The 14,699-nt window shown below is 51.2% G+C and overlaps 1 protein-coding gene across 1 annotated transcript in view; it reads left to right on the top strand.

Moving 5' to 3' along the window:
• Nucleotides 1–4,745: 4,745 nt before the first annotated feature.
• Nucleotides 4,746–14,699, top strand: part of WDR73 (WD repeat domain 73) — a 66,617-nt gene continuing 56,663 nt past the window's right edge. Inside the window, exons 1-2 of the mRNA XM_061570237.1 lie at nt 4,746–4,859; nt 5,730–5,806. Of these exons, the coding sequence (XP_061426221.1) occupies nt 4,746–4,859; nt 5,730–5,806 (191 nt within the window). The remainder of the gene's footprint in view (nt 4,860–5,729; nt 5,807–14,699) is intronic.

Below are 14,699 nucleotides of genomic sequence, written 5' to 3'. Positions count from 1 at the left end.
TTTTTTCACTTGGACAATCATCATCATCATCACCACCCCTCGGCACGCAATCACTTCTCGCTTCGCCAGAGGAGTACAGGCTGCGCCAAACGACACGAGCATAGCAAAGACACGTGATGACGTAGCAAAGACACGTAATGACGTAACAAAGACACGCGATGACGTAACAAAGACACGTGATGACATAGAAAAGACACGTGATAAGGTAACAAAGACACGTGATGGCGTGACAAAGACACGTGATGACGTAACAAAGACACGTGATGACGTAACAAAGACACGTGATGACGTGACAAAGACACGTGATGACGTAACAAAGACACGTGATGACGTAGCAAAGACACGTGATGAGGTAACAAAGACACGTGATTGCGTAACAAAGACACGTGATGACGTCACAAAGGCACGTGATGACGTAACAAAGACACGTGATGACGTAGCAAAGACACGTGAAGACGTCACAAAGACACGTGATGACGTCACAAAGACACGTGATGACGTAGCAAAGACACGTGATGACGTCACAAAGACACGTGATGACGTCACAAATACACGTGATTGCGTAACAAAGACACGTGATTGCGTAACAAAGAGACGTGATGACGTCACAGACACGTGATGACGTAACAAAGACACGTGATGACGCAACAAAGACAAAGATCCTCCCCGTAGAGTCTTCACGTGACATTTTATTTTGGGGGCGGGTGGCAAGTGCTGTTAGCGAGGGCACCGTTAGACTAATCACGGTGGCTTCGTTCCCGCACGCAAATTGATTGTCATTGCCCACTTACAGCCCTGAGCAAGTGGTGGAAATTCCACGATGCTCATGGTGGTGGGGGGGGGCGAGTCTATCCATAGGACAACTATTGCTGTCGCCTAATGAAGCTGGTTGTAATTACTGGCGAAACGTCGTACGTAGATTGTAAATGTTGTGGATTGCCTCTCCAACACACCGGTTAGTGCTGTACTAGTGTCGCGTCAACGATTCAGAGACAGTTTCTCGGAGGCTCTTTCTTCATTAACAATTTCCATGGTCTCGTCCGCACACTCTCCACAGTAGCTCAGCCCAGCCTGTACACAACACCGGGCGTCTAACACTGACTGCACTGACTGAGATAGCCAACTGCTATCCTCCGTAGCGCGACATCTAGCGGAGACGTTCAGCGACGACGGCGACGAGACGACAGCGACGACGAGGCGAGTCCACTCCCAGAACCGGCAGCCCCGAGCCCCCCGCTCTCGGCTCCTTTTATGCTCTCAGCGCGGCCTGGCTCCGCCCTGACCGCGCCTCCCTTCTCGAACTCGCCAGCAGGTTCCAGGGGCCTACAGACGGGGTCCTCCGTGAGCCTTGCCCTAGTTCCTCCGCCCTGCCAACACCACACCGTGCACACCGTCACCGGCGTGTGTGATGTCTGTCCACCGCAGCTGTCGCTGCTGCTGCTGTCCACCATCCGGCGCTGTTACACCACACTAGTAACGAATTGGCACGATCTGTTTACGTGGCAAACTACAACGACACATTTATATATTTACGCGATCTAACCCAAACAAAAGCTGGACTATGGAGGGAAACTTACGGTTTACGCGGTACAGGTTTCCCTCGCTGTACACGGGTTCGGTTCGTACGATGTCGCGATGCAAACGCGGCGCCCATATTTCTACCCAGAAAATTCGCCATACGCGGTTTGAATTGCCTCCTTGTTGCGGCTATGCGGTCGGACGTAGGACAACATGAGCGTGTGTGTGTATTGTGTGTGTACTGTGTGTGCACTGTGTGTGTACTGTGTGTGCACTGTGTGTGTACTGTGTGTGTACTGTGTACTGTGTGTACTGCGTGTGTGTACTGTGTGTACTGTGTGTGTACTGTGTGTGTGTCCTATGAGTGTGTACTGTGTGTGTACTGTGTGTGTACTGTGTACTGTGTGTACTGCGTGTGTGTACTGTGTGTACTGTGTGTGTGTACTGTGTGTTTGTACTGCGTGTGTGTACTGTGTGTGTACTGTGTACTGTGTGTGTACTGTGTACTGTGTGTGTACTGTGTGTTTGTACTGTGTGTGTGTACTGTGTGTTTGTACTGTGTGTGTGTACTGTGTGTGTGTACTGTGTGTGTACTGTGTGTACTGCGTGTGTGTACTGTGTACTGTGTGTGTACTGTGTGTGTATACTGTGTGTGTACTGTGTGTGTGCCCTGTGTGTGTGTACTGTGTGTGTACTGTGTGTACTGCGTGTACTGCGTGTGTGTACTGTGTGTACTGTGTGTGCACTGTGTGTGTACTGTGTGTTTGTACTGTGTGTTTGTACTGTGTGTGTGTCATGTGTGTTTGTACTGTGTGTGTGTACTGTGTACTGTGTGTGTACTGTGTACTGTGTGTGTACTGTGTGTGTACTGTGTACTGTGTGTGTACTGTGTGTGTACTGTGTGTTTGTACTGTGTGTACTGTGTGTGTACTGTGTGTACTGCGTGTGTGTACTGTGTACTGTGTGTGTACTGTGTGTGTACTGTGTACTGTGTGTGTACTGTGTGTGTCCTGTGTGTCTGTACTGTGTGTCTGTACTGTGTGTCTGTACTGTGTGTGTACTGTGTGTACTGCGTGTGTGTACTGTGTGTACTGTGTGTGCACTGTGTGTGTACTGTGTGTTTGTACTGTGTGTTTGTACTGTGTGTGTGTCATGTGTGTTTGTACTGTGTGTGTGTACTGTGTATTGTGTGTGTACTGTGTGTGTACTGTGTGTGTACTGTGTGTTTGTACTGTGTGTGTGTACTGTGTGTACTGTGTGTGTACTGTGTGTACTGTGTGTGTACTGTGTGTACTGTGTGTGTACTGTGTACTGTGTGTGTACTGTGTACTGTGTGTGTACTGTGTGTGTCCTGTGTGTCTGTACTGTGTGTGTACTGTGTGTGTACTGTGTGTGCACTGTATGTGTGTACTGTGTGTTTGTACTGTGTGTTTTGACTGTGTGTGTGTCATGTGTGTTTGTACTGTGTGTGTGTACTGTGTACTGTGTGTGTACTGTGTGTGTACTGTGTGTGTGTGCTTTAAGTGCTTCTCGGCAGGCAGCTGTGCGCCCCTTCACTTTCTTCGTGAACGCAATCTACCACTAAACCGCACTATCGCTCAGAGCGAGGCAACCCTCTGTGCGTCTGCCACCGCCTGTGTGAACACCCATAGTCTTCTCTCCGTCGCCTTTGAAGATGGAATGATCGCCCGAGTGTGTGTGGTGGGGGGGATAACCTCGGGGAAGAGACGGAGATATCGAGAGGTGGCGTGCGAGCTTGGCTGGGCCGCCTCGCCTTCTGCACGACCAATCATGGGGGGGGGCAACGCGAAACCCTCAGCGATTCTTAATCTGTGGAACATTTACCCGGGAATTCAATTTAGGCGGAGAGCGGTTATTTGCATGATGAATTAAAGTGGCCCCAGTGCCCTACAGCTTAATTTCCATACAAACGAACAATGCCATCGCGCGCGTGCGTGATTTTGGCAAACAGTGGTGGGCCCATCGTGATAATGTCGCCGTTTAAATCACGGCCAAAGCGGCGAGCTTCCAACACCACGGCCGCTGCAAGGGCGGAGATACGCAACACACAACCACCACATGCACCACCACCATCACCACCATCACCACCATCCAACCACTACCACCAACCCATAACTCCCCAGCAGCGCCATCACCCAACCACCACCACTACCCACCCACCTACCCACCCCCATCACCAGATGACCACCTCCCAACCATTACCACAACCACCACCACAACGATTACCACCAGCAGCGCCACCACCACCCAACCACCCAGCCCTTCCCACATGATGCGTCTCCAGCCCCCCACTCCAGCCCCCCACTCCAGCCCCCCAGATGACCCCACCCCGTGCCCCACGAGGCTGAGTGGATGCGAGGGGTCCTCCTCACCGCGTCCCTGCGAATACATGCGGGGGAAGGGGGGGGGCACAGACAGCTGCAGTGGAGACCACGGGGCCTCCAGAAGGCCCGGCCACACCACGGCGTGTCACACCACGGTGAGTCACACCACGGCGTGTCACACCAACCGCGCACTGTGCGGTGGAGACGCCGCGCGGATGAAACGGGACCCGTCACGTGTGTCGCGGAAGAAGAGGGAGGAGGAGGGAGGAGGAGGGAGGACGGAGGGAGGAGGGAAGGAGGAGGAGGGAGGAGGAGGGAGGAGGGAGGAGGAGGGAGATGGAGGGAGGAGGAGGGAGGAGGAGGGAGATGGAGGAGGGAGGAAGGAGGAGGGAGGAGGAGGGAGGAGGAGGGAGGAGGGGGCGGGAGGAGGAGGGAGGAGGAGGGAGGAGGAGGGAGGAGGAGGGAGGAGGGGGCGGGAGGAGGAGGGAGGAGGAGGGAGGAGGGAGGACGGAGGGAGGAGGGAAAGAGGAGGAGGGAGGAGGGAGGAGGAGGGAGGAGGAGGAGGGAGGAAGAGGGAGGGAGGAGGGAGGAGGGAGATGAAGGAGGAAGGAGGAGGCGGAGGGAGGAGGTAGGGAGGAAAAGGAGGGAGGAAGAGGGAGGGAGGAGGGAGGAGAAGGAGGAGGGAGGAGGAGACGAGGTCGTCGTCTTGGCCACTCCGTAGTTTGTGCGACGCAACTGGAGCTGGGAAGGCGCCACGCTCAGCGCGGGGCGACGTCCCTGCAGAGATGCACGACATCGGACTCGGGGGATCGAATCCCTTCATCGTTCACTCGCTCTCTCTGTCTCTCTCTCTCTCGCTCTGATGGCTGCTCAGCGGTGGCGATGTTGAGGTGTCTGCTCAAGGCGCGGCTCTGGCTGGAGCACCCCTCGTACCACTCATATGCCGGGGACGCGCACGCCGTGTTCCTGACCGGCCCCCCTGCACCAACACAAACGGTGCACCGACGACTTTCGCGTTGTGACCGGTCGACTTGAAGCGGGCGATGCGCGTGAAGATGCAGTGACGCGTTGCGCGTGGGGCGGTGTGTAGAGCACGTGCCGCGGTTTTGCAATGGCGACGTTTGCTCTACTCGATGTCGGTGACCCCGTATCCAAAGTGGCTCCAGAGCTGCTGCTGCTGCTGGCGGAAATAAAATTGATTCTAGATTTGAAGTTTTCTTGACTGCAAGGATCCATACTCTTTAAAAAAGAATAGAAAACAAATAAATTAAATCACGACGTTTCGGAGGCGACGGAAGCTTGTGTCGCCTCCGAAACGTCGTGATTTTATTTATTTGTTTTCTTTTTTAACCTACGTGACTTTACCGAAAAAAGCAAAGAGTACCGCAATAAAATTAGTTTAAAAGTCAAAGTCTCTCTCGCTCTCTCTCTCTCTGTCTCTCTCTCGCTCTCATAATGTTATTATATTTTCATTGTCTAAACAACGTCTTATACTGGTAGGAACCTCCTGGTTACACCAGCCCACAGGGGATTATTGTGTCCGTCGTGCAGGGAGGGGCTGGGTGGGGAGGGAGGGGCTGGGTGGGGAGGGGCTGGGTGAGGAGGGTGGGGCTGGGTGGGGAGGGGAGGGTGGGTAGGGGCTGGGTGGGGAAGGGCTGGGTGGGGAGGAGCTGGTCACCCCGTGGTGCCCTTATAAAACTCAACGTTTAACCTACTCACGCCGGCTTGTGCCCGCCCTCACAGTCGGGCATATTTGCGGAATACACCACGCTGCCGTTGACCCTGGCCATTGACCGAGCAACCCAACGTTCCTACCAGCTCCCTCCGCAGGAATGTGTTTACGTAATCCGCCACCCCTCCCCCCAGGGTTGCGCTCTCACGAGTCGGAGCCTCGAGACGCAACTTGGCGCTCCGTTCGGCCTCTCCCGCACAGCGGCGCAACGGTCCGGGGGGATTTGAGAACGGCCCGCGGAAGTGCACACTACAGAGCTGCCTCCGAGATCCCTCGAAGCGACTTCTTTGTTTAATCCGGAACCCTGCGGGGAGCGCTGCAGGGAGAGTCACCACCGCCATCGGGATCGCTCGCAGCTGGAATTTTAGGGAATTACGTGAACAACGAAAACGATTGTCTTGTGTGCGTGCGTCTTGTGTGCGTGCGTCTTGTGTGCGTGCGTTCGTTGGTGGCCGAGAATCGTCACCAACGACTGCGACTTGCCTCGCTGGTAAGTTCAAGTGAGTAACTCCTCCTCGTCGTCGTTGTTGTTGTTGTTCTAGATTTGAAGTTTCCGTGACTGCAAGGATCCATACTCTTTGGTTATTTCGGTAAAGTCACGTGGGTAAAAACATAATAAAAGTAAAAAAATAAAAATAAAATGAATTAAATCACGACCCATTCCAGCAGTTGCTTCTGGCTGTGGTGGTCCCACCTGATGACGAGCGCTTGTGTTGCGCCCGAAACGTCGAGATTTAATTTATTTTATTCTTTATTTTATTTGGATTTTTTTTACTTTTATTATTTTTTACCGACGTGACTTTACCGAAAGAACCAAAGAGTATGTTGTTGTTGTTTGTGTTGTTGTTGTTTGTGTACAACCACTTTCTGCGATGTCCGATAACTGCTGCCACTGCCGGCGGCCTTGGGCTGTGGTCTCTATGTAACTATGGATCTCTATGTAACTCTATGGATCTCTGCGTAACTCTATGGATCTCTGTGTCACTCTATGGATCTCTGTGTCACTCTATGGATCTCTATGTAACTATGGATCTCTATGTAACTCTATGGATATCTGTGTAACTCTATGGATCTCTGTGTCACTCTATGGATCTCTATGTAACTATGGATCTTTATGTAACTCTATGGATATCTGTGTAACTCTATGGATCTCTATGTAACTCTATGGATCTCTATGTAACTCTATGGATCTCTGTGCAACTCTATGGATCTCTTTGTAACTCTATGGATCTCTATGTAACTCTATGGATCTCTATGTAACTCTATGTAACTATGGATCTCTATGGATCTCTATGTAACTCTATGGATCTCTATGTAACTCTATGGATCTCTATGTAACTCTATGGATCTCTATGTAACTCTATGTAACGCTATGTATCTCTTTGTAACTCTATGTAATTCTGTGTAACTCTATGGATCTCTATGTAACTCTATGTAACTCTATGGATCTCTATGCAACTCTATGGATCTCTGTCTAACTATGGATATCTGTGTAACTCTATGGATCTCTGTGTAACTCTTTGGATCTCTGTGTAACTCTATGAATCTCTGTAACTCTATGGATCTCTATGTAACTCTATGGATCTCTATGTAACTCTATGGATCTCTATGTAACTCTATGTATCTCTATGACACGGCCAATCAGTAAAAAAGTGTCACGTTGACAAAAGACAAATAGTTCACTACTTTAGAATATGTTAACCCGTTCTGGCAATAAAACAGGAGTTGTGTTAAGATGTTCAAACGCCAAATATATCAATTTTGCAAGGAATCAATTGATGCATTAACCGCAAACAGTACTTGTGGTGAACATGCGAACAAAAAATGCACTGATAATATTTGTTATTGCCAGAAAGGGTAAAACCTATTCTTAGTTTCCATCCATCCTCCTTTCTACTCTGCCCTCCCACCTCTTATCTCCTTATACCCCCCCCCTCCTTTGCCAGAGGTCACCATAAGATAAATAACTCGTGAACAAATATAAACAATCACGTTCTTTAAAACACACCAAAAGACAAAGATCCCCGTTTTACGCGCAGTAGGCTTTCGCGACAAATATCATCCATAATAAGAGGTTTTTTGGTGGTTAAATAACGTAAATTATGAATGTGTCGTTAAACCCGCAACTACCGACACGATATTCGAATGGTTAACGTCGTGGGTTTACTCTCCCACACGCAGATGTGGTGTGCCAGGAACGAATTGGCACCACGTTCTGTTTACGTGACAACCCCTAACTAATTGGCTGTGTCGGATGGTGGCGGGTTTAACGACGCGTTTATATATTTACGCGATCTAACTCAAAACGCCTCTATTATGGACAACATCCTCCGTGTAGCCTGTAACAGACTGTTGGGGCAAGTGCTGTTAGCGAGCACCTATGAAGGCCGGTAACGGCACACGAGGGGGTGGGTGACCAACACCACGCCCGCCCGCCTTTGTCTCCCCAGTGGCAATGTTTACACACTAGACTAGGTACTCATTTGAGTCTGAGTCGACCTAGGGGAGGCCCAGGACCGGTTCAAATAATCATTACTGGTGTTGGCCGTGAGCGGGAATCGAACTCGGGTTGCCGGGTTCGCAGCGCGGCGCGTTAACCACGACACTACCGCTCCCCCACAATGCATACACAAGCGCGCAAAAACCCCTAGCACGACTTGACAGACACGTGTGTTACAAAGCCCGTTACGATTCCACCTCTAGGAACAGAGGAGGCTCTCAGGGGCCAACACAATCTGTACCCCCCCCCCCCCCCCCTCACGGAGCACACGATGGAGGAAACACAAGGCACCACACGTGTCAAAATGTTTAGACCACGTGTCATAGCGTGTCAATGTTGTCGTGATGACGTCACGTGTCATGAGCGCGTCACCGTGTCGTAATAACGTCACGTGACACGAGCGCGTCACCGTGTCGTAATAACGTCACGTGACACGAGCGCGTCAACGTTGTCGTAATGACGTCACGTGTCATAAGCGCGTCAACGTGTCGTAATAACGTCACGTGTCATAAGCGCGTCAACGTGTCGTAATAACGTCACGTGTCATAAGCGCGTCAACGTGTCGTAATGACGTCACGTGCCATGAGCGCGTCAACGTGTCGTAAAAACGTCACGTGACATGAGCGCGTCAACGTGTCGAAATAACGTCACGTGTCATAAGCGCGTCAACGTGTCGTAATGACGTCACGTGTCATGAGCGCGTCAACGTGTCGTAATGACGTCACGTGACATGAGCGCGTCAACGTGTCGTAATGACGTCACGTGTCATGAGCGCGTTAACGTGTCGTAATAACGTCACGTGACATGAGCGCGTCAACGTGTCATAATGACGTCACGTGTCATAAGCGCGTCAACGTTGTCGTAATGACGCCACGTGTCATAAGCGCGTCAACGTGTCGTGATGACGTCACGTGTCATAAGCGTGCCAACGTGTCGTAATGACGTCACGTGTCATAAGCGCGTCAACGTGTCGTAATAGTGTCACGTGACATGAGCGCGTCAACGTGTCGTAATAACGTCACGTGTCATAAACGCGTAAACGTGACGTAATAACGTCACGTGACATGAGCGCGTCAACGTGTCGTAATGACGTCACGTGTCATGAGCACGTCAACGTGTCGTAAAAACGTCACGTGACATGAGCGCGTCAACGTGTCGAAATAACGTCACGTGTCATAAGCGCGTCAACGTGTCGTAATGACGTCACGTGTCATGAGCACGTCAACGTGTCGTAAAAACGTCACGTGACATGAGCGCGTCAACGTGTCGTAATAACGTCACGTGTCATAAGCGCGTCAACGTGTCGTAATGACGTCACGTGTCATGAGCGCGTCAAAGTGTCGTAATGACGTCACGTGTCATAAGCGCGTCAACGTGTCGTAAAAACGTCACGTGACATGAGCGCGTCAACGTGTCGTTATGACGTCACGAGCGCGCGGGCTCCGCGTGAACACGAGGCCGGTGCTGGGACAGACAGCTGACCGGATCGACTCGGTCGTGCCGTTAGGAGGAGCAGGACGAACGTGGGTTTAGAGGAAGGGGGAAAAGAATGTAACAAAAATAATTTTGGAAGAAAAGAAAAAACGCCACAGAGGCGGAAATTTGAGTTAGCAGCGGCAGCGGCAGCGGCGGCAGCAGCGTAGTCAAAACAAGGTAACTCGAAAAGCTCCAAGCCTTTGCGGATTATCGTCATTATCGCTTGTGTTCTTTCGACGGATAGGAAGGGGGCGCGGGGTGGTGCGCCCGGAACAAGAGTCGCTTTCAAGCCGGCAAGGACGGCCTCGTTTGCGCGACGTCTCCGCGACCTTCGGCTCGACGAAAAGTCCGCAGAGCGCCGCTCGCGAGGACACGTGGCAGCTAACCTTGGACATGAAGGGCGCGGGAAATGGAATGCCCCCCCCCCCCCTTCCTTTGAAGTTTAATTGTTTTACGCAAAAGAAATAAAAACAATTCGGGTAGCGGCAGCGAAAAAAGAAAGCCACGTGGCCCGCGACAAACAATTACACGGAGCAAGCAGAACCTCACAAGGGCATGTTGTTGTTATTATTATTCATTACAACGAATTCATAAGCAGAACTATAACGGATTGCCAAGAACCGCATTTTTATTTAGCACCAGCAGAAAATGAAACGACAACAAAAAATCGTTGAAGGGCTTCCCAAAACCTCGCTAACGAGCGCGTTAATTGGCGCTCGGCGACCCGCATGAACAAATCAAAGTCGCAACGGTTTCCGGCTCAAATGAGGATCGAGGCACTGCTGGTTGCTCACCCTCCTGTCCACAGCCCCGAGGCAGTGGGGTTAAAGCTCCACGTTCCTGTGGCGGGGGAGAGTTCATCCAGAGGACGTCCGCCGCTGACTTCCCCACGAAGTGGTACAGACTTTAATCGGCCCCCGAGAAATAGTGAGCCTGAGTCAACCACCTCCACCCTGCACCCACCCCTCTCTACTCCTAGCCAGGAGTTGAACTCGCGCCCTACTGGTTACAAGCCGCCACGATAATGGGGATGCGGTGATGGGGGGGGTCGGGTATTGGAGGGGGGGGGGGGTGATTATTTCACTCGATCTGTCTGAAGTCGTGTGTACGGAGCGTCCGCAACTTGTTGACTTTTGCGCGCGGTGTGTTTTTTTTTCCCGATACAAAAATAAATATAAAACGATTAAATATATAAATGATAAACGCACTCAGCGACATGAATTTATGCCGCGTGACACGGGGTCATCTCTCTAGGCTGGCATTAACATACTCATTAATCCACCTCCACCTGACACAGATGGTACGGGGGGGGGGGAGAGCTGCCACACGGCTCTGGGAGGCATTAGCACGTAATTGATTTCCTAATGTAATTAATTTAACCTTCTAGCAGCCCGCGCCGCCGAGACACAACCGCAAGCGCACATGGCCAAGCTCTACCCGTGCCGCGACCACTCATCCAGACGAACACTTTGCAGCGCAGTGCGACGTTTCGCTCGCTCGCTCTGCGGTAGATGCGTTATACAAAAAAATGGTGGGGGGGGGGCTGAGATTTTCTTCTAATACTTCATTTCATTAATGGGTCTATTGGTATCTATGTGAGTCTATGGGTCTGTATGTGAGTCTGTGTGTCTCCTTGTGAGTCTGTGTGTCTGTGTGTGGGTCTGTGGGTCTCCGTGTGTGTCTGCGGGTCGCTGTGTGAGTCTGTGGGTCCTCGTGTGAGTCTGTGGGTCTCTGCGTGAGTCTGTGGGTCTCCGCGTGAGTCTGCGGGTCTCTGTGTGAGTCTGTGGGTCTCTGTGTGAGTCTGTGGGTCAACAGCCAGCCAGAAAACTCCAACCGTAGATTAGTTATAATAATAGGAGCCTTATAATATGATGCACTATTCATGTTGAACTTATTCTGCACCCTACGCAGCTCATCACAGGGCGTAGGAAGAATCTCAACAAACGGCACAACACAAGCAGTTCTAAAGACATTCGTTTTCAATCTCGACGCTTTAAAGGTGCACAGCAAAAGCGGCTTCCTAGTACCGGAAGGAAGGTGCGTTCCAGACGGCTGCAGAAGCGCGGTAATTATTCACAATAATAATTATTCACGGTAATAGGTATTCACAGCAACACCTATTCACAGCCATTTTTTCAATCCATTGCTGTACGAATGTCTCCCAGCTGCGTGTCTCGAGTCGTTCCCCCCCACTCCACACTTCATCAGACACCGCTTCGCGTCTTGATTCTAGATTTGAAGCTTTCGTGACTGCAAGGATTCATATTCTTGTTTTTTGGTAAAGTCACGTAGGTAAAAAAATTTTAAACTAAAATTAATAAAAGTAAAATAAAAATCACGACGTTTCGGAGGCAACACAAGCTTCCGTCTTCAGGTGGAACCGTCACAGCACGACTGCTCTATCAAGCGAATGAGGCTTCGCGTCGTCTCGCGGCCCAGCGAGCGCATGACGCAGCGTCCTTGAGCCGCGATGCGCCTCGGACTGCCGTGAGCAGCGCGCGTCTCTCGCGATGCCCGAGTCTGGGTTAAGACAAACGCCTTTGTGTTGCCGCTGCTGCTGCTGCTGCGGCAGCAGAGACGGCGGCGGCGGCGGCTGCTCTGCCCGGCGGCGTGATTAAGTGGCAGGGGCACGCAGCCGCTATTGTTTGGCCTGCCGAGTCCACAGGGGGAGGGGAGTTGGTGGGAAGAGTCTCCGAGCAGATGCCAACCTTAACCCCTTGCCAGCCACACGCCAGCAGCCACACGATCTCAGTGACGACGCCGAGGCTCGCTGCCGCTGTTGCGGAGAAGAAGGCGAACGCGCTCGGGGTCAGACTGTGTCTTTTTTGGGGGGTTTCAATGAACACATGGGGAGCGCAGAAGGGGCACGTTTAGAGTGGATGTGACGATCGACGCTGCTCGCTCGCTCGCTCGCCGCTGCAATAAGTGCGCACACGTCCTAACGTGACGTCTCAGGGTGTTTTTTTAACTCGAAGGGGACCCTCCCGCCCTAATGGCAGCTGTCCCTGTGTGGCACGAGGTTAACGCAGCACCGGCCTGCACGTGAACATTCGTCCGCCAGTGGGGGGAGGGGGGGCGGGGGTTGGGGTGGGGGGCGATTGAATAATTTGCGGATATTTTTGGCTCATTTGGACCGTGACGTGGGCACACGATGGCCTGCTCTTTAACGCTGACGTCACGCGGATTTTAACGTCTATTGTGAAACGGTCGGCGGCGTCGCTTGCGTGTCTTGTCGTCGTCGCTATTCAAATATTAAAACGCACCCGGCAGTATTTACCGGGGAAGCCGCCGGAAGCGCTGAACCGCGGACTTCCTCGACGAGCGGCGAAAGGCGCCGCCGCTGGGCCCCCGGCGGCGGTCCGCCTGGGTCAAGGGCAAAGAGGCTACCTGGGCCATTGCCACCACCACCACTACCACCACCACCACTACCACCACCACCACGCTCATCGCCGTTGCTTCGCTCGTCGCAACCTCGCGCAAGTGGTGCCAATCGATGATCCGCCAGGCACACGATTTGTTTTGATCGCGTTGATTTAGGCGAATAGTCAAGGTGATTCCCGGCCCAGATGAGCTTTGGCGCATGCATTGTTGCTGATTTTCGCAATCGCAGTTCTGAGCCAGTGGCGGAAAGTGACACATTCCTACGGACGGGAGCGAGGTTATCCCATAGAACGATGACTCTTGACTTCCCCTACAAATCTTCTTGGTTCTTTCGGTAAAGTCACGTAGAAGGGAAATAATAAAATGATAAAAATAAAACGTAATAAATTGCGTTGTGGCCGAAACGTCGCGAGAATTGTATTTTATTATATTTTATTTTTATTATTTTATCATTTCCCTTCTACGTGACTTTACCGAAAGAACCATGAAGATGAATCCCTGCAGTCACGAAAGCTTTAAATCGAAATTTCCCCTACAAAGTGGTGGCGATTTCATCAACCCCCGGTGGGATGACGGGCTGAGTCAACCCACCGGACCAGAATGTGAACTCACAACCCTCGGATTGCGTGCCGCTCGCTCTGCGGCTGAGCCCTCTGGCCGAATAGTTCACGCGAATGGAGACAGCGACCATGGGAAACGACACAAATAATATGAATGAGTTTTGATTTAAAGCTTTCGTGACTGCAGGGATTCATCTTCTTGGTTCTTTCGGTAAAGTCACGGAGAAGGGAAATAATAAAATAATAAAAATAAAACATAATAAATTCATTCTCACGTTTTGGCCACAACGCAAGCAGCCGTCCTCAGGTGAAGAACAGGTGTGTCATTCAGACTGTCTTCTCGACAGACCTGTTCTTCACCTGAGGACGGCTGCTTGCGTTGTGGCCAAAACGTCGTGAGAATTATTTAATGTTTAATTTTTATTATTTTATTATTTCCATTCTACGTGACTTTACCGAAAGAACCAAGAAGAACATGAATGAGATGGGAAAAATTAGCCCGTGGCCTGGCAATGGGCCCACACCTGATATTGTACTTGTTGGTGCCACCTGACGAGACAAACTTCGGTGGCATCAATGGTCTTCATATGACCGATACAACATTAATTATATTCAAAGGACGGGCGGAGCGGTGGAACAGTGGTTAGCGCATTGCGCTATGAACCCTGCCACCCAAGTTCGATTCGCGGCCACGGCTGGCAAGATTGGTAAAGTAGACCCAGAGACGCTCACATCACCACACGGACACTCACTCGAATATACACCCATAGACAGATACAAGCATATACACGCCGATGTTTACACACGGCAGCACGTACCCACTTGAGGCTGAGTCGACCTAGGGGGGGCCCAGAACCTATTTACATAATCGCGCAGCGCACTAGCCGCTCACACACTCCGACGCTCACAAATAGACATTCACACCAACACTCAGGCAGTGCCGGATCAAGCTAGTGCAGGGCCCTAAATTAACAAAAATCATAAATATGAAAATACAAATGTTTTACTTGCATAGTAAAGTAATTGTATGTTTTCATTTGCTATACAGCCAGATAATACGACAATCACTAACCTTAAACACTCAGTCGTTCATAAAAGTTGAAGGCGGTATAGTACTATAGTAATAGAGCAAGTGCAGGATCACTGAACCGGAATTGATAGCTTGAAAGTGTTTAGCGCGGGGCCTA

The sequence above is a fragment of the Lethenteron reissneri genome, chromosome 45 (assembly GCF_015708825.2).
Source record: "Lethenteron reissneri isolate LAM-NWPU_2019-01 chromosome 45, ASM1570882v1, whole genome shotgun sequence".
NCBI classification, from domain to species: domain Eukaryota; kingdom Metazoa; phylum Chordata; class Hyperoartia; order Petromyzontiformes; family Petromyzontidae; genus Lethenteron; species Lethenteron reissneri.
Note: the sequence above shows the minus strand (reverse complement) of the source record. Positions and strands in the feature narration are given on the sequence as shown.